The sequence below is a fragment of the Lepidochelys olivacea genome, assembly GCF_965140295.1.
Source record: "Lepidochelys olivacea isolate rLepOli2 genome assembly, chromosome: 1".
In the NCBI taxonomy this organism is placed as follows: Eukaryota; Metazoa; Chordata; order Testudines; family Cheloniidae; genus Lepidochelys; species Lepidochelys olivacea.
In genome coordinates this window covers 183,213,082-183,238,526 of record NC_140411.1, presented here as the reverse complement: position 1 = coordinate 183,238,526, position 25,445 = coordinate 183,213,082, and the positions used below count along the sequence as shown (strand labels likewise).

Here is a 25,445-nt window from a genome sequence, read left to right as displayed (position 1 = left end):
ATCAGGCAAAGGACCCAGTTCGGCCCACCCAGTCACTCCGCAGCCACGTAGATGTGCCTTCTCAGTCCGGGCCCTTAGCCCCTTAAAGGATCCACCACCAACTACTGGGAGCGGTAGGGGGCTCAAACTTATGACGGCATCAACGTTTTCCCAAGCTCCCCCGGCACTGAGTGAGCATAGGCCCACGCTGCTGGCACAGGCTCCCTACTAGGGCAAGCCAGCTGCTAAGACTCCTCAGGAGGCAGTAGAACACTGCTGATCCCCTGAAACAAGGCAGCACTCTCCATCTCTGTGCTGCAGATCTCCAGCATTGCAGCCCAGATCCTCTGGGGCTCACTCTTGGTCACCGGCACTGCGATCGCAGTCCCTGCCATCTCTACATGGATCGCCTTGGGGGAGGCTCTGGTCTCTGTTCTGCCAGCATCGTTTGCCCTCCCTCCAGTTATCCTCTCAGTGCAGATCTCAGTTGCCTGCCCCATGGGAGCGCTTCCTGTCACGATTCCGGTCCCACCGGCCCCAGTCCCCTTGATATTGGCACCGATCCTCTCACTCTAAACACTGGTGTCCGGCAGCAACAGTCAGACACGGACATCAATAGCCTCGCCGTGGTCACTGGAAGGGGATTCCTCTGGCACGGAAGGGCAGTTCAGCCCCTTGCTAAGACCTCACCGGCGCAAATGGGCACCTGAGGCCTCATCGATGTCTATGGCGTTACCTTGGCAGCATGGCCAGTGGCCTTACTGGAGTGGAGTGTGTGGGGCATGCTGGTGGTGACGATGCCCCCTTCGCATCGCTCATCTGCTGCTGCCTCAGAGCAACACTGGCATCATCAACAGCACCAGGCTCAGTGCATTAGACCCGCTTGGAAGTTGGGGTAAAGGAGACAGCGCCCACCCCAAAACTCCCCTCTCCCGTGGGGGATTATGCCCCTGGAGGTACAGTCATCATCTTCATCCCCGGATGAGGCAGTCGTGGAACCCTTGAGGGCCAGCCGTCTGGACGATTTTAAGGAACACCAGGCCCTGCTTTGAGGGGTGGCCGAGAACTTTGGCCTATAGATGGATGAGATGACAGAGCAAGCAGACACCTTGTTCAATGTCCTCTAAGCCCTGTTCCGAGACGGGTGGCGCTACCAGTGCGTGATAGGGTCCTGAAAATTGCCACGGTCCTCTGGCAAACCCTGTCGTCCATCCCTCCCACCTCCAAAAGGGTCGAAAAGAAGTACTTTGTCCCGGCCAAAGGGTTCAAGTACCTTTTTATATCCACCCACGTCCGGGCTCACTGGTTGTCTCTGTGGCCAATGAAAAGAACAAGGAGGGGCACAGTAGTTCAACTCCAATTCCAGGCGGTGAACCATCAGGCCCCCCTGCACAAGTACAACAATTCATGGAGTCCCTCCCTCAGGGTCTGGCCCAGGAATTTGGCATTCTGATGGAGAAGGGCACCACGGCAGCTCTCTACAGATGGTCTGGGATGCGGTGGACTCAGCAGCTAGGGTGATCGTATTGATGGTGGTCATGAGGGTGTAGCTCCTGACTTCAGACTGCCAGCCTTATCCCAAGAGATGCAGACCTTTTTCCAGGACCTCCCATTCGATTGGAATGATCTCTTTTTGGAACTGATGCGAGGCTGCATGCATTAGAGGACACTTGGGCCATCCGTCTCTCGCTGGGCGTACGTACGCCGCAGTCTGTATGGAAACTGTATGGAAACAGTTCTGGCTGCCCCTGATGCCAAGGCCTCATCAGTCTTGTCAAGGGTCTGGTTTTGGCCTCAAAAGATTATTGTTGGCATGCAGAATAGCTAATGGTAATATGAAACGCCAAAGCAGTAAATTTCTGTTAATTGACTGTTGGGCGTTTTTCACTGACGTGTTTTTATGTTAAGAAAAAGAAACTCCAAGCTTTTAAGAATTTTGTTGTTAATATAATAGTACTGTGTAATGCATCTGGGTTTGTTGTTTGTGTTTCTCCTTCCAGCCATCTAGAAAAGACACGTGCAAGATGCAGGATGGATCTGATATGTCATGAGGAATGTGAAGGCCTATTTTTTAATCCACACTATTTTATTAAGAATTCCAATTTCAGCCTTCAGAAAACAAAATAAGGCTAATTTCAGTTGTATGTGGCATTCTAATATATAACTGACAGCTGTATACCAAAGTGCTGTTAAGAGCTTAATGACATCAGGTATCAAAAATAGCAACTGATGAAAAGAAGCAATTATTTGATATATAAAACTAAAGGTGGCAATATTGATCTTTCGGTTCACTTCAAATAAAATTGGTCCATCATCTAGGGAGTGATAGTCAGATTATCCACATTCCTATGGATGAAACTTTGAATTCAGCCTGTTTGTATTATCTGGTTTAAGATTCTTTTTAAACAAGATTAGTCTTCAATTTATTCTCTTTAAATTGAAAACTTCTTCAATTCAATACATCATTTTTCTGTCTAGGGGGAGTCTATATACAAAATGTGGAATTGAGCCACATGCTAATGATAGAAAGAGATTGGGGTGGAGGAACTACTGATATGATTTTAAATTAAAATGACTGTCATGAATTTGTGCTTGAAAGTAATGACAGTTGAATAAGTTCCTCATGAGAGAAGAGAGGTTTTGTCTAGAGTATGACAGATTGTTGTACACTCCTTGAAGAGTTGTCTGATTGCTTTAAGTAAAGAATTTTCTGTGTATTCCCCATCTAGCTTTCTAGATATAATTTCTATGTCCAAGATTCCTCCTTTGACGGAACCCTTTAACTCCTGCCGTCAAAAAATAAAATTTACCTATACATATGCCTTACATCTGGATAGCTGGTTACCCAGCAGCTCTGCCTTTTTGGTGCTAATAGAAGTTGTGATACCCCAAATAGTGCTACTGGGACCAGCCTGTTAGGCTGCCAGTGTCCTCTATTCTTTGTTTCACACAGTTCAGGGTGACAGAAACACTGCTGCCAGACAAGAGTACAGTGTAGAATTAGGTAGTGGTTGGATTATTAAGGTTTCCTTCAGCCCTTCATTTAAAGTGAAAATTAAATGATTTGGGTAATAATGAAAACAAATAGTAATAACCAAAATTACACCACACACTTCAGGTGAAACATTGATTTTTCTGGAAGGCTACGAATAAATCCATTAGTAGTTTCAGGCGTAGGAAAGCATCAGACTTCTCTGTGAAATTTTAGGGCTGATATCTAATGTATTGCTCCACTCCAACTAACAAATGAGTTTTTACCCTTCAAACTTGAGTTGCCTGTAAATCTAAACACAGTGGTATGCATAGGCTATTAGTTTAAAAATGTGAACAAAGTTAGTATTCATCACTAATGTTTCTATTTATGCCACTGAAGTAGACAAATAAGTTATGTCAAATTTTTATGTTTAAAAATTCTGGCACTTAAAACTGTAGAAATTAGCTTGAGAGAGAATGGTAGTTGTTTGGCTGGCAAAGCTCAAAGCCTCGTAGAAACATGGTCCTTGATCTCATAGACTTCAGAACATCATGCTGTCAGGAACTTATCAGAGACTGCCCTGCACATCTCAGCACGGGTGAGCAGCTGTAAATGCCATGTGCCTGACCAAATTAGGAGAGCTGTTGGACTCCCCTCCTGCACACTGCTTTAACTGCTTGGGAAGGGAGAACTACTTCCCTGGACCTCATTGGTCTTATTCACCTTATAGAAGGTATCCACGTGGGGAGAAGCCAGAAGTGTAGAAAATCTTGTGACTAGTGTAGAAACTCTTTTGTCAACCAATTTAACACTTTCAGGGTTCCTTACATTTGTCTTTAAATAAAAACATCCACACACAGACTTTCTCTCAAGTCTGCTACAGAAAATACCAAATAGAAGACACAAGAGTATGTTTAAAAACAAAGTGAAAAATCCCCATGCAAAGTCCTCGATAACCATATACCATGCACCTGGATCTTCTGAACTGGGGCAACTTTCTCCTAGAGTAGATCAAATGTAGCAAAAAGGCATTTGCAATCTTTTTGCAACTGAAATGCAACTTATATTGGTTATTTTTTTGAATGTGGCAAAATGTGTGCTCACACTGCAAAAGTTGTGCTCTAAATACTCCTACAGCTTGTTTGAAAATCTTTTATTCACACAATAGTTTAAAAAAAATTACAAATGTTTATATATATGTCGTAATTGAAGGGTTGGAAATTTCTTCTGTTTATAAAGTGGGGGCCATCCCTTCAGAAACAATATTATGTGATGAAAGTGACCAGTTATGTGGTGCATTCAATAAATGATGCATTCACAAGCTTGAATTACATTTTAAGGGAGAGAACAAAGCTGATCAGAATTTCAATCCGTGTTTTTGATTCTCCATTCCTTGGGCTCTTGCATTGAAGTGGTAGAGGGAATTATCCCATTGGATTCAAGTTAAGGAATGTGGGATTGAGTTTTATGAGCATATCCTAATTGTTAGAGCAGGTTGACTGGAATGTTTAGTTTACATACATCCAAGTAATCTTTAAAAAAAAAAAAAAAAAAAGAAGTAAAAGCTAATCAGTGCTAGCTCTCATCTCACTAAAAATAGTGTAGCTATGGCAGTGAAAGTTGTGGGAAGGGCTAGCCGCCCTGAGTAAATTTCTGTGGTCGCTGATGAGCACGTACTTGGGGAGGCTAGCCCGTTGCGCTCCCATGGCTACGCTCTCTTTAGCACGCTAGCTCATTCAGAATTAGCATTGGGTATCTCTCCTTAAGATGGGAGTCACACCTTCAGCTCGGAAACTACCAGCATTACATTAAAGTGTAATTGTATGCTCTGCACATGTAGACTTTGTGTAGCAGTAATGTTTGGAGCTTGAGATCTGATGCTATTTTTAAATAGGAAGCTTTCTTAGGGTGGAAAATGTAAAGAACCACTTAAAGCAAAATAATGATGCAATGTATTCTTTATTCAAGGAAGTTTCTGGGATGCCAGCTCTTTGTTGCCCTATTGCCCAAGGAGGAAGTGGATTTGATTATCGGCTGGCTATGGCAATTCCAGATAAATGGATACAGGTGAGAAAACAATATTCACTTTTGTATTTTCCACCATTGTGTTTATATAAATAAACCTTCTAAATACTACAGGTAACTTTGTTCTGTTGCATCCATTAGTTTGAAGTATCCGATTCCTGCAGGCACAAGCTGAAGGGAGGGCTGCGGTCCTGGCAGTACAGAGCTGAGTCCTGGCTGGGGGTCTCTGCTCTGCCTTGCCAGGACCGCAGCTGTCCCCCGCACCATGCTGTAGCAGGGATCGAGTGTCACAAGCCACGCACCCACACTGTCATGAAAATGTGTGAGCAGGGCAGAACAGAGATCCCCAGCCAGGCCTGCGAGAAAGAGGACAAGCGCCTGGCCGCGTAAGAGGTCACCCCACTACTGAATGATTCCTGCCCCCTTGATTATTCAAATTCCCAATTATTCAAATAAAATGCACGTCCCCCATGCTATTCCAATAATCAGGAGTATGCTGCATATAAATCTTATTTAACAGCAGGTGTAGCATAGCTGAAGGAGAGTGCTATTTCAAATACACGTGCTGTAAAAAACTAAATAGTCATGCAAGTCAACTCAGAGACTCTGTCATGTAGGATGCATTGTAAACCTCTTTACAGATATTCTTCAAACCACACAGCTCCTGCACATTTGGGGGAACAGTGAACGCATAAGTAATGCTTCAAAAAGCTAATGTGCTACTGTCACCTCTGTTTTATAATGGGTGTGGTATCCTAAAGTGGTTCCCTGGCATTTCTGCCTTACTGGGAACAGTCTCGGTAATCTTCTCTATCAGCCTCTGCTTCCCGCATCAAAAACTGCAACAGAACGAGGCGGAACCCTTTCATTTTTACAGCATTCGCTGCAAGTGGAGAATAACGACAGACTGAATTTCCTTGCCTCACCAGCTTCCTCCTTTTTAGCAAAGGTAAAGGATTGGTCCTGCTTTGAGCAGGGGGTTGGACTAGATGACCTCCTGAGGTCCCTTCCAACCCTGATATTCTATGATTCTAAGTTTTAGTGGTTCCCTCCGCTCCCCCTTCCCTCTATCCCCCAGCCTATAAAAATCTTCATAGTCTCTAACCAGGACTCCAGAGGTTGGACTGGGAGTCATTCCACCATTATGGCTCAGGCCCTTCCCTTTAACAAGCTGGGGCTCTTGGTGTGAGGTTGGTGGGTGGTCTTTGTGTTCGGGTTGATTTTATTTTTCTTTGGACTATATGGTGAGCATAGACAGTTTTGTTGGATTTAAGTTCTATCCAAAAAGCCTATCTCTCGCAACAGCTCTTTTTATCTCTGAACATTGAAATAAGCATTTGTATATAATAATCCTATATTTATGTACAAGGTATGATAATGAAATGAGCCCTCTGTAAGTTGAATGTAGCAATTTTTATCTAACACACAACTTAAAAAGTAAAAAAACCCCAACAAAAAACGTATACATGTGCACAAGAACATGCTGTGCCACACACCAACAACGACTACGATGTTTATAAAAAGAATAAAAAACTGTAAATGTGCTTAAAGACCAATAATGCATTAAACAAACTCCAACAGTTCATATAAAAAAGGGATTTAAATAACCTTCTCCTTAATTCGAGAATCACAAGAAAAGGAATAAAACAATAAACAATCTCATAAGGCTGGCAGACCCTTCAGAAAATTGGTCTTTCAATTAGACATAAGATTAGAAGCAAATCCCTAATGATACCATTACCATCTGAAGGCAATAAAGCAATAAATATTTCATATGAGCATTAATGGCTTCAATAAGAGAAGCGAGTAACTTAAAGAAAAATAAAATGTGACTTTCATTGTCCTTAGTATCTTTACTCACAAAACTGTGTGGCGGGGAAGAGGTGGTGTTCTGCAAATCACAATAGTAAACCACATTAGGTGTGTGGGATTTTTTTTCTCCAATGAAAGTCATGTTACCAATAAGCCCTAGCTGATGTTCATGAAGTTCTGTAAGTATATACTTCGAGTAGCAAGTAACAGCCAGTGCTAATGAGGGCTGCTTAGGGCTTTCTTTCCATCAGCTTTCTTCAGCTGGTTTTGGGTAGGAAATGATGGATGGTCCCTAGAGCAGTAAGAAGCAAACCAGCCTCTTGGAGACAAAGAAGCGGTTTGACTTTTCAATAAGGTACCTTTTGGTGCCTTTACATTGCGTATGAGAACATTGATACTTGAATTGAACAAGTGCTGCTGACAATTGAACAGGTGATAGGTCTTTTTTAAATTACTGCTTGTTTCCTTTCCTAACTCCTTTGGAAGGACAACAACATCTGTTTTTTCATAAAGCAGAAATATTCTTTCCAAAAAATAAGCTAATAGGATATATGTCATGTATGCTTCTGTTATGCCAGACCCAGTTTATTGAGTATTTTCTTATAATTAGTGACTTTGGAGTAATGATATCTATCTTCTCATTGTTGTGTGATCAAACTATTTACCATGGAACAGCAGGTTAGTCTGTGTACATATCTGTGTTAATTTATACTTCATTGACTGCATGCCAGGTGGCTGCTGCAATGTTTTTTAACTATATAATGTAATGTTAAACTCCCCGGTTATATTACTGACATTTTTTTATATACCATTTTAATTGATATTCTTCAGAAATAATTTTCTTTTTTAAGGTTAAACTACAACAAAAACAGTCAATGGAGGCTTATGAAGTATTGCATGAGAAAGAAGAGTGAGGGCTTCAACACTAAAATTACTCCATGTAGTCGACTGTTAAAATGGTGCCAAGTATCCCTTAATGTTTTATAAAGCAGAAAAGAGATCAGTTTAAATAATGTTGACATGCTATGGTTATTAATCAAAAGTTGGCAGTTGATATGGCAAAAAACATGAAACATGGGTTTAGAAATTCTAAAGAGTATTAAAGTGAGTTCAGAAAGGAATCCTATTTGGGAGATCAAATAGGGGAAGCGCATTTCTCCAAGTTTTTTTTTTTTTTTAGATTAGGAGTGACTAAGAATAATAATACCATTTTACTATTTAGGGAAAACTTCAAATCCCCAAATGCCATGGAAAAAATATTTAATGCAATTTAGCTGAAACAAAAGTAATGTTTGAATTACCTTTAACAGATAATTAAAGAGTTGAAAGATGAAGATTGGAATATGGGCAATATAGTGTACACGCTGACAAACAGGCGGTATGAAGAGAAATACATTGCATATGCAGAGAGCCATGATCAGGTACTGTAATAAGTATTTTGATTAAAAACTGTGTGGAGGAACAAATTTGTAGACTTCACATAGGTCAGTGCTCAAAACTGAATACCACAGTCAAGATTTTTTTCTGTGCCCAGTGCCATTTGGGACAGTTTTTTATAAAGGGGGCATGACTTTCAGAGGGTGAGTGCTCAGCACTCTCTGAAAATTCTGGCCTCGTTAAGTGGAACAACAAAAAATTGTGACAATCTTGGCTTTTTTTTTTTTTTTTAAATATGGTTTACCACCTGGAGTCCTCCTCTTAACCTAATTCACACAAACAATGCTCAGGTGAGTATCCCATTGTCTTCAAGGGGAAGAATCACCAGTGTAAGAGCTGCAGGACCAGGTGCTAATTTAATTTCTAGTTAATCATTCTTTAACAATTTTATTTGGGATTGGGGAGTGAAAGAGGAAGAGGCAACATATTAAGTCTGAAAACATCAAAGCACCGAAGTCCTGTAAATAGAAGTCCCACAGCAACTGTACATCAGCTTACTTGCATGTATGTAATAGTTTCTCTAATACTGCATATGCTGTTTAAATGTATGCTTTATGTATGCTGAATACAATGTAAGTTAAGATAAGATTGCTTTGGGAGTCATTTTTGAACGTTCTGATTTTGTTTGTATTTAAGTTTTCGATAATAATCTTCAGCCTTTTGGCTTTTTAACTTCCATGTATTCGCATGGTCAAATCCAGTTAAACCTGTTTAAATGTGATTGGGTCGCTCTAGACTGTACAACCCAGAGTACAGCAAATGTTTTATTTTTATATTTGTATCCAGTGAGAACATTCCAAAATGGCCAGCCATACACCTTCTACAGCCACCATAAATGAAGGTTCACCTTTTTGTAGGACACATTGGAGTCTTTCATCCATCAAACATATCTCTTAAAATTGTTTTGTTAATGGAAGCAAATTCTTAGACTTTGAAAGAGGCTTTATCTAGGCTATATATAATTTGAAAGCCACCTTTAAGTATTTGATTAGTTTCCTCAGTTGAAAAACATAAGAATTGTCATACAGGGTCACACCAATTTTCTATCTAGCTCAGTATTGGGTCTCCCAACAGTGGCCAGTATCAGAGTTGAAGGGGAGTGTTGGAGTGATTCATCCCTGTCTTCTCCTTCTGGCTTCCTGCATTTAGGGACACTCCGAGCATGGGGTTACATCCATGACTGTCTTGGCTCATATCCACTGAAGGACCTATCTTTGATGAACTTGTCTAGTTCTTGTTTGAACCCAGTTATGTTTTTGGCCTTCACAACATCCCATGGCAACAAGTTCCACACGTTAATTGTGTGGTGTGTGCAAAAGTACTTCCTCTTGTTTGCAATAAACTTGCCATCTATTAATTTCATCAGATGACCTTGGGATTTTGTATTGTGGAAAAGGATAAGTAACACTGCCCTATTTACTTTCTCCACATCTTTTGTGATTTTATAGTCCTCTATAATATCCCTCTTTAATCATCTCCTTTGTAGATTAAGCAGCCCTGATCTTTTTCGTCTCTCCTCATATGGAAACTGTCTCACACTCTTGATTATCTTTGTTTCTCTTTTGTAAACCTTTTCCAGTTTCACTATATCCTTTTTCACCCAGAAGTCCCCATCTTATTGGCTTGCTTGTTGTTTTTCCCCTGTCTAAATCCAGTTGATGCTCTTTACACAGGGCTTCTCACTGTGCTTTGAACATTGGGGTCCTGATCTTGACTGGGACTGTGGATTCTACTGCAAAAGACATATTATTTTGTGATTATTCATTCCCTTGGAAGTTGGATCCCCATCTGGATTTCTGATGTGGAAAAATGGCTGCCTAATGTAGATCACTAAATATTGTGTCCCCCCCCCCTTTTTTTTCCTCCATATTTTGGACTGGACCCTGCCTGTTAATTTTATTGTCTCATATAGCAAAGTATTTTGTTTTGAACATTATAGTTAATCATACACAATTTAGACTGGAAAAAAACCCGATCGCTTTTATTCTTCTGCAAAGTTCTGTCTTCTACAGTATATTTTTGAGTTAACTATGGACAGTGATGCAAATGAAGTAACCAGTTTGTTTAGACAGACTCTCTTTCCCTGATAAACTGAAACCCCGTACTGTTTTTTGTGGGTTGTTTTCTTTTTGTGGGGCTTTTTCTTTGTGTTTTTCATATCCTATACAGCTATGTTAGACTTTAGGCTTCAGTGTTTTTGTTGTCAGTCTTTAAAAATCATAACTGGATGGCCGACATTTTTTTTAAAAAATCCATTTTTCTGAGAAAATTAGGATAAGCTTTTCCTTTTATTATTTTAGTTTGAACTTATTTACTGGGAAAATGGCTTGCTTTCCAATGTGGCGTTTACTACCCAACGTATTGTATAAAGGAGAAAATGAAAATTCAAAATAGAGTATAAAATGGGAATTGGACTGATTCAACCCAAATTATAGGTATTTGTGAACACACAAAATAGAATATTTGCATCAATCCTTGGATGTGCAGTTTAAACCTGTACTAAAATAAACCTGGTTAGTCAGCATTTATAGGACATTGTTTTTATACAGGAATAGACATTAGCAAGCTTCTTTTACAATAAATTAAGTAATCTTTCCTTCAACGGATTCGCTGATATTCTTGTTCCAGCTAAGCTATTTTCTAGAATAAGAGTCAGTGCTTGATGGAAGGAATACCCTATTCTCTGCTATCTATGCATAAAGATTTAGTGTACCAGTAACAAGCTATGGAGGCAACAGCTCTGGGGGTATCTGAAACACATGCTTTCTATAAAACTAGCCATTTTTCATCGGCCATGAAACAGCTGCTTGATCTGGTAGACACGGCAAGTGATCTTCCTATGTTTATGCTCTGTCATCAAATGACTTTGTGTGAAATCCTGGTTCCACTGAAATTAATGGCAAAACTGCACTGACTTCAGTGGGGCCAGAATTTCCCCCTTTGTGACTTGGGTCAAAGCACTTAACTTTTGCATGTGTCCATTTCCAGAGCTGTAAAATGGGGATAATGCTATAGTTATGTAATGCATATGTTACAAGTGTATTGTAAATCTTGAGAAATATTTACACAACACAGCATTTCAATGGATTTTTGAATTTTCAAAATAATATTATGGCTTCTTTTTCATTTCTGTTCTACATATAGGTATCCAAAAGACTTCTATGGTTGTTCTCCTGTACACTGAGAGAAAGGAAGCCCTAACCACAGAATTGACTAAAACTTACTCTATGGCAGAAGTACAGTAGTTATCAAGTTAATTTTGCTGAGTACCATGTCTCTCTTACAGCCTTTCTGTCAAATACAGCACTTGTGGGAGGGGAAAAAAGAAAATTGTAGCTTATAAAACACAATACATGCAAATATTAACTGAAACCTAGTTCTCTGAAACACTCATTTAACATGTACTATATAAATACACGAACTATTCATTTTGATTTCCTTCTTACCCTTAACTACATTTTGTTCTGTTATAGAATCTGAGTTTGTATGGCAGTCAACTCTTTTTGTGTGAGGGGATGATTTCCTTTGTCTAGTCTACTAAAATGGATAAGGGATTTAAAGTACTGTAATCAGAATTGTATTTAAATCATCTTTACATAAAAATGCATTGTCTGGTATCTATAAACAAGATGATTATTTTGATAATTCAGATTTCCATTTTTGAGTACCTACTTAACAACACAATTAAGTTTATAAATGGCTTAAATGTTGGAATTGATACTGGACCAATAAATCAAGCGAATGTGTAAGCCTGTTTGAAAAATCTACTTGAAAGGCCTTCCAAAATAAGTCAAATGGAAATCTTCAGCTAAACAGACGAAACATTTGCAGTATTTTCTACTATATATTAAGGGGTAACTGAACTAGGCTGCTTTGAACAGAAGTAATAGCTTCATGCAATTGCTGATTTCAGATAGATAGAATTGGAAGCCTAATTTTTCTCTCTGAGCTGAAATCCTAAAAACACAATTGTATATCTTTAGCTGTGTGTACACAAAGCATTCACATTGTTCACTAAAGAGTCCTTAAATTGGAAGCCTTGTTAATCTCCCTTTTGAATGTTGTTCCAGATACTTTATTAAGTAATCTTCATCTCCTGTCTTGTTTTCTCTGAAGCTCCTAAAATGTAACTCTTGTAGTGTATTATAGTTAATCCAATGTACTTGTCACTTGATCTAGAACACACATTATACTAACAAGCTCTTTTGGCACATTGAGGATTCTCCTCTCCACCCTCTCATCCCCATTCCTTTATTACTCCAGGCCCTTGTTGGTGATAAGACGTTGGCATTTCGGCTGATGGATGCAGAGATGTATACAAATATGAGTGTGCTTTCACCTCTCACTCCGGTTATTGATCGTGGAATACAGCTTCATAAAATGATTCGCCTCATTACTCATGCACTTGGAGGAGAGGGTTATCTCAACTTCATGGGTAAGTGATCTTGGCTAAAAGTCTCCATTTTCTTTTGTTATGTAGGCTTTGTGATGAAGTAAAATGACCTGGCAACATCCTGCAATTGCAGTATTTATCACAGTGTTGGAGATTTCAGCTTAAATATTTTTACATAGTTGACTTTTTTTTAATCTGGTTTCAAAAAGTAATATTCTCTTTTAAGATGTAGTATAGTCTACAACAGAAAATTTTAAATTGAGTCATTCTAGGATTTAAAAAAATAATTGAATCTCAAAAAGTGTTATCTAGTTGAAGTTACATTTATTTAAAATACCATTCATATAGAAGCTCTATATACTAGCAAAGAGGAGAGAATAGAAGTTGATGAAGTATAGGCAGGAGCTGAAGAGAAAGTCACATGAAAAGAGTCTTATGCAATTACATTCCATGAAGGCATACAACTATTTTCAAAATTTTATAAGGACTTATACGCAAATACAAGAAGTTTAAATACTAAGATGTGTTAACTTAAGTGCCTGGTATTAAATGAGGATATTGATCTACTAAGCATCACAGAAACTTGGTGGAATGATGATCAATGGGACATAGTAATATCAGGGTACAATATATATGAATATGACAATATAGATTGCACTGGTGAGGGAATGGCAGAGTACACGATAAAAAAGCAGAGAGTCAAATATAGTAAAAATCTTAAATAAATCAAACGGTACCTCAAATCTCTATGGATAGAAATTCCATGCTTGAATACTAAGAGTATAGTAGTGGGAATATACTGCTGACTACCTGACGAGCATGGTGATGGTGACTGTGTAATACTCTAGAAGATTAGAAAGGCTAAAAAAACAGAAAACCCAATAATAATGAGGCATTTCAGCTTTCCCCATATTGACTGGGTACATGTCACCTGAGGATGGGATGCAAAGATAAAAACTCTAGACACCATTAATGACTGCTTCTTGGAGCAACTAGTCCTGGAACCCACAAGGAGAGAGGCAATTCTTGATTTAGTGTAATTAAATTTAAACATCCTTGTAAAGGAGACATACCACGTAAACCCACCCACAATAGTAGCATTTATTTTTAAAAAGGGGAGCTATACTAAAACAAGCAGGCTAGTTAAACAGAAAGTAACAGGAACAGGCACAAGAATGAAATGCCTCCAAACTGTATATAAACTTTTTAAGAACACCATAATAAAAGCTCACACTAAATATATACTCCAAATTAAAAAAACAAAAACAGCAAGAGAACCCTCCCCCCCGCCCCCCCCCCCCAAGCCACCCTGACTAAACAGAGTAAAAGAGATGATTAGAGGCAAAAAGTAATCTTTTTTAAAACTGGAAGTCAATTCCTTCTGTGGACAATAGGAAGAAGCATAAGCCCTGGCAAGTCAAGTGTAAAAGTATAATTAGGCAGACCAAAAAAGAATTGGAAGAGCAACTGGTAAAAGACACACAAATAAACAGCAACAATGTTTTTAAGTACATCAGAACCAGGAGGCCTGCCAAACCATCGGTGGGGCCATGATGATCAAAGTGCCAAAGGAGCACTTAAAGAAGTCAAGGCCGTTGTGGAGCATGAATGAATTCTTTGCATAAGTCTTGACTGCAGAAGATGTGCGGGAGATTGCCTCATCACAGCTATTTTTTTTACATTTTTTTTAGGTGACAAATATGAGTAATCGTACCAGATTAAGGTGTCAGTAGAGGGTTTGGAACACATTCATAAATTAAACAATAATGAGTCATCAGAACCAGATAGACTCATTGACTTTGAGGTCAGAATGGAGCATCATGAACATCTAGTCTGACCTCCTACACATTGCAAGCCACAGAACTTCACCCGCCCACTCCTGTAATAGACCCCTAACCTCTGGCTAAGTTACTGAATTCCTCAAATAATGATTTAAAGACTTCAGGTCACAAAATCTAAAACCTCCCAGGGCCTCTGCCAATCTGATCCAGGAAAAAATTCCTTCCCAACCCCAAATATGGCAATCAGTTAGACCCTGAGCATGCAGGCAAAACCCACCAGCCAAACATTTAGGAAAGAATTCTCTGTAGTAACTCAAACTTCCTCATCTAGTGTCCTATCACTGGCTGTTGGAGGTATTTGCTGTTAACAGTTGTGGATCAGTTATGTCCCACTGTAGGCATCATACAGTCCCCTCCTTAAATTTGTCGACCTCAATCTTAAAGCCAGTTAGACTTTTTGCTCTGCTGTACACTGCTCTCCTTGGAAGGCTGTTACAAAATTTCACTCCTTTGATAGTTAGAAACCTTCGCCTATCACTAAAATCAGCCTCTGTACCATCTAACTGAAGGATAGCTAATGTAACGCTGATTGATTGATTTTTATTTATTTATTTATTTTTAAATGTTCCAGAGGCAATCCTGGCAATTACAGGCTGATAAGCCTAACTTCAGTACCAGACAAACTGGTTGAAACTATAATAAAGAACAATGATCAGACACACCTAAATGAACATGGTGTTTTGAGGAAGAGTCAACATTGCTTTTGTAAAGGGAAATCATGGCTCACCAATTTATTAAAATTTGTAGCGGGATCAACAAACATATGTGATCCAATGGGTATAGTGTACTTGGACTTTCAGAAAGCCTTTGACAAGGTCCCATGCCAAAAGTTCTCAAGCAAAGGATGCAGTTGTGGGATAGGAAGGACAGTCCTCTCAGAAATCATTAACTGTTTAAAAGTTAGGAAACACAAAGTAGGAATAAATGTTCAGTTTTCACAATGGAAAGTGGTAAATAGCAGGATCCTCCAAGGATCTGTACTAGGATCAGTGTTCCCCAACTTATTCATAAATGATCTGGAAAATAGGATAAGCAGTGAGGTGGCAAATTTGCAGACAGTGCAAAATTTTACTCAATAGTAAAGTCCAAGCTGACTGTGTAGAGTTACAAAGGGATCTCTCAAAACTGGGTGATGGGGCAATAAAATGGCAGATGAAGTTTAGTGTTAACTGCAAGTAATGCACATTGGAAAATGTAACCCCAAGTATACATACAAAATGTGGTAAAATTAGCAGTTACCACTCAACAAAGATATCCAAGAGTCAGTGTGTATAGTTCTCTGAAAACATCTGCTCAGTGTGCAATGGCAGTCAAAAAAGCTAACTATGGTAGGAACCACTAAGGAAGGTATAGCTAAGACGACAGAAAATATCATAATGCTACTTCATAAATCCATGCTACACCCACATCTTGAATACTGTATGCAGTTGTGGTCACCCCATTTCTAAAAAGATGCATTAGAATTGGAAAAGGTACAGAAAGGGTCTAAAAAATAAAGATTAGGGGTATGGAACAGTGTCCATATAAGAAGAGATTTAAAAGACTAGGCTGTTCCACTTAAAAAAGAGATGACTAAGGGGGGATATGACCGAGGTCTATAAAATCATGAATGGTGTGGAGAAAGTGAATAGGCAAGTATTAGCCTTTCACATAACACAAGAACCAGGTGTCACCCAATGACAGCAGGTTTCAAAAAACATAAGGAAGTACTTCTTCACACAATGCACAGTTAACCCATGGCATTCGTTGCACCAGGGAATGTTGTGAAGGACAAAAAAATGACTGAGTTCAATAAAGAATTAGACAAGTTCAGAGAGGATAGGTCCTTCAGTGGCTATTAGCCAAAATGGTGCAGGACACAACTTCATGCCCTGGTTGTCCATAAGCTTCTCACTGCCAGAGGCTAGGACTGGACGATCGGACTGATCACTTAATGATTTCCTTGTTCTGTCCATTCCCTCTGAAACCTCTGATACTGACTGCTGCAGAAGACAAGATACTCAACTGGATGGACCGATGGTTTGACCCAGTATGGCCATTCTTACTCTCTTATGAAGTTTATACACTGTATCAAATGTATCACAGATAATGTGAAATAATTGTTGCATGTTTAATTAGCTTTTTATTCAGCTTGAACAACATTGTTTTCAGTAAAATGCAGCAATATTTCTTCTGACAATGCAGAAAAATGAAGGTAATAAATATTTATGCAAAGTATAGGCAGGAATCAAAATATAAATAAGTTAGATCAGCTGGTTCTTTCACAATACTAAGTACGCTATCTAAGGAGGAAGGTTTTGGAAAATGTTTCTACTAAATTACAGATGTCACTGCCACGTATTGGCATGGTAAGGTTAGAAAAACTGCAAGAACTCGACACTGCATGTCAAATTTAGAATGTCAGTGCAGGCTGATTGAGAGTTTAATACTGTGTATGCTTGTAGTGTGAATGAAATTTTTCAGTAAATGTAATGTTTGATAAAATGTACTGTATGTAAAGGGAGAAAAGTTTGCAATAGATAATGGAAGGGAACACACAAGTCCAGAGTGCCTTCTATCTACTATGCTTAAAATAATTGTGTCATGCTGTCTATTCAAGCAAATAAAATAAGAAGTAGCAGCTGTGGTTTTAGATTTTTTTGTTTTTTATTTTTGTTTAAATTTATAAAGTGCCATGAGTGTCAGGGAAAGCAGCCTCCTAGAACAAGTACTGAGGAGGAGAATGAGCAGTGGGAGTCTTCTAGTATGATGGGGGAAGAAGTTGAAGTTCTCTCCTTGTATTTCTTGTGATTTCTCCAACAATACTGAAATGCTTACATACATCATATCTGAAGCAGGACTTTTAAGATTTCTACTTTGGGCCTCATAGCCACAATGACTTAACTCCTGAAACAAAGGTTGTGGAGTCAGCAGTTTAAGGCTCAGTTTTGGTGCCCTTGGCACTTAGCTATCTGCGTGTTCACTAGGGTATTGACTTCAGAATATAGAAACCCTTTCACAATCTCAGGCGATATCTCCTGTCACAGCTGATCAGTGCACCTGGGCTATGTTTTTCTAATGGTGAGAAGCTAAGTCTAGCTTTGCTCCAAGCTCCCCTCAGGACTATCTTAATTTCTTTTTGACGGTCTAAACAAAGAACTACAGCACCCGTCAGACCAGTATTTTGGACTTCAGAGCACTTTGTTTGACAGTCCAACACCACAGTTGTTGAGAGAAACAGCACTTCCTATGGGATGTATCTGAAGGCTGTGACCTAAAGATATTGCTAGTCTTTCACTAAGTCCAATTTAGCAGCTTTCTCCAAGAGGTTTTATATGACTTCTCAGATATCCTAGATATCAATAAGCAGCCAGTGTTTCTGTACATTGGTTGTTAAGTTATCAATATCTATTTTTGCCTTGTTTTTCATGTTTCTGGATATCCAATTATCATTTGCAAGCATTCTCCTTTCTCTCCCTGTGTTCCCTACTGCTTAAATCCCAATTCAAGTGCATTGACACATGAAAACTTGAATGAGAATAGAACAATTGTGTAAGGTCTGTAAATTGGTCTCTTCATAATACAAACCCTCAGGAACATTCCTCCCTTTTGTATGCTGTTTTTCAGCTCTGTCTACAGCTTTGCAAGTAATCACTGAGGCTTTAGGCACCCATCTGGCTCTTCTAAAGGCTTGTCTTAGAAAGGAAAAATAGTTGCATATGCTTATTCTGGCTGAATGTGAGCATGACAATCCAAGAACACTCTGTAGTGAGCACTGTCTCTGAAAGACCAATTTACAGTTAAGAGGGAGGGATTCTATAATACCTGGGTAGTGTGGGGAATGTCTGTTTAGTATCTCTGCTCTGAAGTAGAGGCAAATGAGCCATAATCCCCTTTAATTGAAACTTGTTCATCACCACTCCCATACCAGGCTGAGATTTTAACAGGCTCCTAAGATATATTAGTGCTGTTTAGCTACTGTGAGCGGACAAATGAATCTGGCCTACTGTATTAGGGACTTTACAGGATACAGCCATTCTTCTTGTAACATTCTGCTCGTAGTCAGAATGTCAGTTTAGCAATTCACACTCTGTTCATCTGCTTCCTTCTTTTCCACACAACCCTTCAATACCATGAACATGTTGACAGAAATGGCAGCTTGTTTTTCAAAAATTGCTTTTGAAAGAGTGTCCTACAGGTGTTTGTGGTAGGTGATTTTATTCAGTGGTGCAAATATTTTTACTGTTAGGTTTTTTTATTTTATATATCCGCGGATGTGCACTTTTGTACATAATCGTAATATAATTGAAATACATTATGCGTATAATTGTAATATAATTCAAAACAGCCTAAATGGACTATTGGGGGAAAAAATATAAATAAGCCTGGCTTTCTTTGTGCACAGCTGCTTATAAATGTCAGATTAGCACTCACCTAGTTGCTATTCCTGAGAAAGAAATTAGTGAAACAATCCTATATCCTCACTCAGTATTTTTTTTTCAGATTTCCCCTTTTAGATGTTTGATTGCTTTGTAGTTGAGAAGTTACTGTGTTTTCAAGAGTCTGATATTTCTGAATTTCCTAGCTTACAAAATGTAGTTTAGTTTTTTAGGATGCTCAATTAATAAACATCTGGTCCATGCTATTTTATTTTTTCTAGTGCAGTAGCACTTAAGAGCTCCAAACAGAGATTTGTGCCCTGTTATGATAAACACTATACAAATAAGTAACACAGACGATTCCTGCCTCGCAGTTCACAGGCTTCGATTTAGACAATACACAATAGGTCAATAATCAAATCAATGGGAGGTGGGTGGGAGGTCAAGTTAACGTTAGAGACAGGTATGATCATATCAGTTAGTCACAGGTGATTGCCAGCCTAACCAATATTACTGCTGGTCAGCATTCCTATTACCAAAAATTCTCATTTAGTCATTGTGGGTAGTCTTTGTTCATAGTCATGCTTTCTCTTAAATTAATTTCATTTTTAAATAAAAGATAAATGTATTATCTTTGGTTTAAAAAAAGTAAGTTTGGTAGAGGGTAGATGAATAGTTAGAATAAAACTTCACAAACACTTGTTTGCAAAACTTTAGATTAATTATTCTTATCTTACACTGAAGAAATCTTTAAAATAGCAGTCCAGCACTTCAGCTGAATGGTAGCTGAATATTCTTAATGTATGTTTAGCTGGAAAAAAAAGAATGACTACCCATTGCTGTTCCTTCTTGGGGGTCTTACCAAGTGCACCATCAGCGAGTGTCAGGCCTTGGGCCTTTACCTGTCCTGGGTGGAATTCCACAATTTGCCCACTCTTAGACCAGAACCTGCATTACAACCCTCTGCTTGCCGGATGTATTATTTAGTAGGCCCAATAGGCTTGGCACCTGGGAGAGTTTTCCTTTAGGATCCTGTGACTATGTACATTAGCAGCAATGCAGAAACCACTTTTTCAAAACAAAACATGCTTTATTTTGCCAGAAGGTATGGAGCACTTTGAGAAGTAGATTTAAAATAACAGAGACCTAGTCACATTTCCTCATATAAGCTCAACCTGCTTATCTGTAGTTCAGGTGGGTCTGACTTGTTCCCTATCTCTGAGTGGGAGGCAATGCTCGTGGCCTGTTCCCTCTGATGCTGTGTCCTCCCAGCCTGTCCAGTTTTTTTTCACTTGCACAGCCAGCTCACTTCCAAAAAAACCCCTCCTTTTCCTAGCATCTGCAGTTTTAGCTCAAGCTTAGCCTTGAGAAGAGTAAAAATCCAAACTTGGATGGAACCATTTAAATAACTTCTCCCCACAAATGATGGCCCAGCTATTGTTATCTAAAACCCTGTAAAACTGGGTTTAAGGTAACAAAAGTTTGTCAACCCCCAGTTCCAGTCTGGCTTAACCATTTCACTTCAATAAGTAATTCAATACAAAATTGAACAGGGAAACTATGTCAGACATATCATAAGAATAATGCAGATATCTACCAATTTGTTACAGAGGCAAAAGGGGTAATAGCATTGTAGCGCTAAATATTTGTTAGTGTCCAAACACTCCATGTGGGAATGGGGCCTGTTTTGTTTGTATCTGTACAAACATAGAAAAGCGATCATGGTTCTTATGAAGGGTTCATAGTCTAAAGATGCAAATAGATGAAGGGTCGGGGGATAGGGAAACACCATGCAAATAATCAAATATGGTGAAGAGCGGGCACAGTTTTGCTACCGGTGTAGTAGATGTTTGTTCTTTAATTGCAGGGGGAGAGGAGGGAGTAAGGGACTAGGGAAAGGAAAGAAGAGGAACAGTGAAAGCTGTGTAGCAATGCTGTCTTTGATTAAAAGTTCCAATAAAAATAAAAGTTTGAAGAGCCCATTAAGAATCTACCAAAAGAAACTATAGTGCTGCTGTGATGTGCATGCAGCTATTAAATTCAGGAACTTTAAATAGTGTACTATGTACAGTGAATGCAAGAAGATGAAAAATACATAGACTCAAGGGAAGCAAAAATGAGGTAATCTGAAGTACAAGCCGATAAGATCTTTAACCTCTATGAATGCTTGCTTAACATTGTAAGAGTCAGCGTGGAAAAACTTGCATTTTTAAGCTCTTTATTATTTTGAGCCGCAGTGACAAAGTGTTAACACTAATTAAGTGTATTTTTTTTCTTATTTGTTCTGTGACCCAAGCTGCAAAAGCAAATGTGTCCCTAAAACTAAAAGAAAGAAATATCAATATAACCCACATAGATTTGTCTTCTCTAATTCACACAGTTCACTTCAGGAATGATGAGTCAAAGTCTGGAATAAAAATGACTTGGTTTAAACTTTAATATAAATAGTATGGTTAAAGCAAACTGAATATTTTAATGAAGTAAAACTGGAATATTAATTCTAACAGCCATTTACTGTTGGCTCTCTTTCTACAGTGTGAAAAATTGTACCCTGTATTGACTTATTCAAGAAAATACTGTCCTCTACTTCATTTTATTCTTTTGTAAGCATAATTGGTCTGTGTTTTCCATTATAACCACTAAATTTTTGAAATTTTATATCTGTTAATTTTATATCTGTAGCTGTTGTAAAACAAATCATATTAACTGTTCAAGAGTTCTCAATCTTCATTTTCCCCTCTTTTGTGATACCACAAATGATTTAAATTGGTTATGCTGGATTTGTCTGACACAGCTCAAAAGTGCATGTGTGTGCTTATGTATTTAACAAAGCTCTAGAGAAACACAAAAATCAAGTGTTTTTTTTTTAAGTGACTGGTCAGGAAGAGTTTATAAAAATAACTTCATCTAAAAGTGCTGAAATTGAAGACTTGGGGTTTGATGAGTGTATTTTGGAGTTTACACTTCTGTTTAATGGGTGCATACAGTGTCAGGGTACCCCCCCCACACACACACACACTGAACTCTGAGGTACAGCTGTGGGCACCCACATGAAAGACCTTGTAAGCTTATATTCTACCAGCTTAGGTTAAAACTTCTCCAAGGTACAAATTCCTTTCCTTGTCCTTGGATGGTATATTGCTGCCACCACCAAGTGATTTACACAAACATGCAGGGAAGGGTCACTTGCAATCCCTATCCCCCACCAAGCCCCTACACCCACTTTCCTGGAGAGGCTTGAGAATAAAATACCAACCAGTTGCCTTAGCAGTGTGAGCACAGACCAGACCCTTTGTCTTCAGGACACCAAAATCAATCAGGTTCTTAAAAGACAAACTTTTATTATAAAGAAAAAAGTAAAAGCATCATACCTGCAAAGTCAGGGTGAAGGTAACTTTTACAGAGTAATAAAAAGATTTAAAACACAGAGGATTTTCCTCTGGGCTCAGCTTCACAGTTACAAAAGCAGGAACGAAACTACCACTTTAGCATAGGGAAATTTACAAGCCAAAACAAGAGAGAACCTAATGCATTTCCTTGTCCCACTCACAGTTTCTGTGGTATTAGATGGATTATTCCAGGTATATTTTTCAGGAACTATTGTACCTGCTTGGCTTCTCCCTCCATCTGGAGAGGGAACAACACACAGAACAACAAAACAAATCCTTCCTTCCAGGATTTGAAAGTATCTTTTTTCCTCATTGGTCCTTCTGGTCAGGTGCCAACTAGGTTATTTGAATTGCTCAACCCTTTACAGGTAAGGCAATCCAGTACAGTTGCCAAGGAGGGATTTTATGCTACTGAATGGGCTGGCATACATAAAGGTTGCTACCCTTCCCCCTACATTCATGACACCTAGCAAAATACGCTTTGAGCTGCTGGATATATTAAGTACCTAACTTCATTCTGACAGGAAGGATGAACTTCTGGTTAAAATATGGAACAAGGAGTCATGCTGTCTGAACTCTGTTCCAGGCTCTGTGACAAACTTTGTGTTCTGTTGAGCAAATTAGTTAAGTTGTTTGTGCCACAGTTGCTCTTCTCAAAAATGACATGGCTGCTTACCTCCATACTGCTATTGTGCACTTAATTGCTTTCAGATTCTTAGCTGGCCAGTTCTATAGAAGTGCAAATTATTATCATGTCTGTTTGTTGAGACTTCACTGGAACCGACATCTTTTTAAAAGTTGCCTGAAGTATATGCTGGAGACTAGCAGAGAAGTGGTAGAACAAGACGGATCTGTTTTGAAATAATTCCCAACCGTCTCCTCCCATTTTTTTTCTCCCTCAACTCCCACCTAGAATCTAATTTCTAAGCGTAGTCAAATATCAAAAATGTGTTGCTTCAGAACTGGAAGCACCAGTGCACCAGAGAAAAATACCTGGGCCAGAGCTTGTTAGTTTCATTGCCTGGGGTATATAAGATAATATATTTGCCTAATAGAAGAATAGCAGCGATACAGATCTGTGACACTGTGAGTCTATTCTACCACATGTAAGAAATATGTGGATAGATTTGGGAGAGCAACAAAAATGATACAGTAGAACCTCAGAAACACGTACACCTCGGGAATGGAGGTTGTTTGTAACTCTAAACAAAACATTTCTTCAAAAGTTTACAACTGAACATTGACTTAATACAGCTTTGAAACTTTACTATGTAGAAGAAGAATGCTGTTTTTAACCTTCTTAATTGAAATGAAACAAGCACAGAAACAGTTTCCTTACCTTGTGAAATCTTTTTTGATCTTTCCCTTTATATTTTTAGTATTTTACATTTAACAAAGTACCGTACTGTACAGTAATATGCGTGGGGTTTTTTTGTTTTTTTGAGTCTCTGCTGCCTGATTTTGTACTTCCAGTTCCAATTAAGATGTGTGCTTGACCAGTCGGTTCGTAATGCTGGTGTCATAACTCTGAGGTTCTACTGTAAAAGGTTTAGAAAACCTAGCCTATGAGGAAAGGTTAAAAAAAACTGGGCTTGTTTAGTCTTAAGAAGAGTGAGAAGGGACCTGATAAGTCTTCAGATCTGTTAGAGGCTGTTATAAAGAGCTCTGTGATCAATTGCTCTCCATGTCTGCTGAAGGTAGGATAAGAAGTAGTAGGCTTAATATGCAGCAATGGAGATCTATTGGATTGCCATATTGGAGGGGGACAACGACATTGTAATGGTAATAATGGGTAAGCACTCAAACAGGTTAGTAAGGAAGTTTGTGGAATCCCTGTCATTGAACGTTTTTAAGAACAGGTGAAACAAGACCCTTTTAATGTTGGAAGCATCATAGAGTATGGGTCACGTTATGTTTGGACAGGATTGGCTAACACTTTTGCTAAGCTTTGGCCTAACTTTGCTTGCCATTGCGTTACCTTGCTGACTTGACTTTGTGTAAACTTGCTCAATGATGCTTACAGCTGCTATGTAGGACAGAGTTGATATTTTGACCACAGAATGTATCTAAGTTGGAAGATATTACATAGATAAGAGGAAGTTATTAGTACCATGGACATTCGGAATATACTGCCAAAGATGATTAGGAGAAAACCAGAAAGTTCCTATGCTGAGTAAGGAGTGTATGGCCTGGTCAGCCTGCAAGATCAATGTGTGATCAAGGGAAATAAACCAATTAGAAAAGAGAGCGAACTTTTGCTGTCTATGCTATTTTCAAGTTCTATAAATTGAAGTTTACTCATGCACATTGTATGAGTTTTCTATAAGACGTGTAGTGCTTAATATTGATTGAAGAAAAGTTATGGTTATATAATTTGAATAGGTATAAATATGCCAGAATGTAAGGGAGTAGTTGGAGTCTTGTAGGACAAATCCATCATGACCTGCCTATGCCCCAGGAGAAGGTAACTCCTTACTCCTTCTGCTTACCTGTCATTCATGGCTTTTATTGTCATTGTAATTACTTCGGGTTCAAATAAAGGTTTGAATTAATAAACCTAAGTGTGTCAGCCCAAGTGTGTTAAAGATTGCCCAACAACAGGGATGATGTAGGTGTATTTGGTCCTGTTTCAGGATGGGGAATGGACAGGAAGACTTCTCAATGTCCCTTCCAGCCCTATATTTCTTTGATTCTATGTTGGATCTTCAGTTATTCTTTACAAGGAATATGGTGAGTTTAGCAAAGTGGGCTGAGATATTACAAGCAGAAAATATTGTGACTTTTATATTAAAAAATTGTCTCCATAGTTTTCTCCCTACGTTAAAAAAACTGCCATTGAAGTAATCAGGCTGATGTTAAGCTACATTTGCCTACCTTGGTAGGAACACTAATGTTCTTTTGTGATGCCTACAAAGCACTACCAGTTGATAATGGCATGGTAAGCATTCAACTTTAGATCTCTGCTTCATGATTACTTGCATCTTTAGTCTTATCCCCTTCTTCTCTCTGGCCCCCTTAAGCCTCCATTTGTCAATATTTTTCTCTGTTTAAAAGAACTATCATCCAACCTGTCTTATCGTGCAGAATTTTATGTACTCTGGACTTGTAGGTTTTTTTAAAATACAGTGTTAGCAACCCCAACCATTCAAAAATCATTATTTTTTGTGGCCTGATTAATAAGAGACTTAAAAAACATAAGATTTAAAATAGGATCTTTTTATTTGTCTTTGGCCTTTG

The 25,445-nt window shown here is 38.7% G+C and overlaps 1 protein-coding gene across 1 annotated transcript in view; it reads left to right on the top strand.

Moving 5' to 3' along the window:
• Window positions 1–25,445, top strand: part of GBE1 (1,4-alpha-glucan branching enzyme 1) — a 319,711-nt gene that overhangs the window by 206,208 nt on the left and 88,058 nt on the right. The window contains exons 10-12 of the mRNA XM_084624305.1: window positions 4,922–5,020; window positions 8,101–8,211; window positions 12,491–12,662. Of these exons, the coding sequence (XP_084480431.1) occupies window positions 4,922–5,020; window positions 8,101–8,211; window positions 12,491–12,662 (382 nt within the window). The remainder of the gene's footprint in view (window positions 1–4,921; window positions 5,021–8,100; window positions 8,212–12,490; window positions 12,663–25,445) is intronic.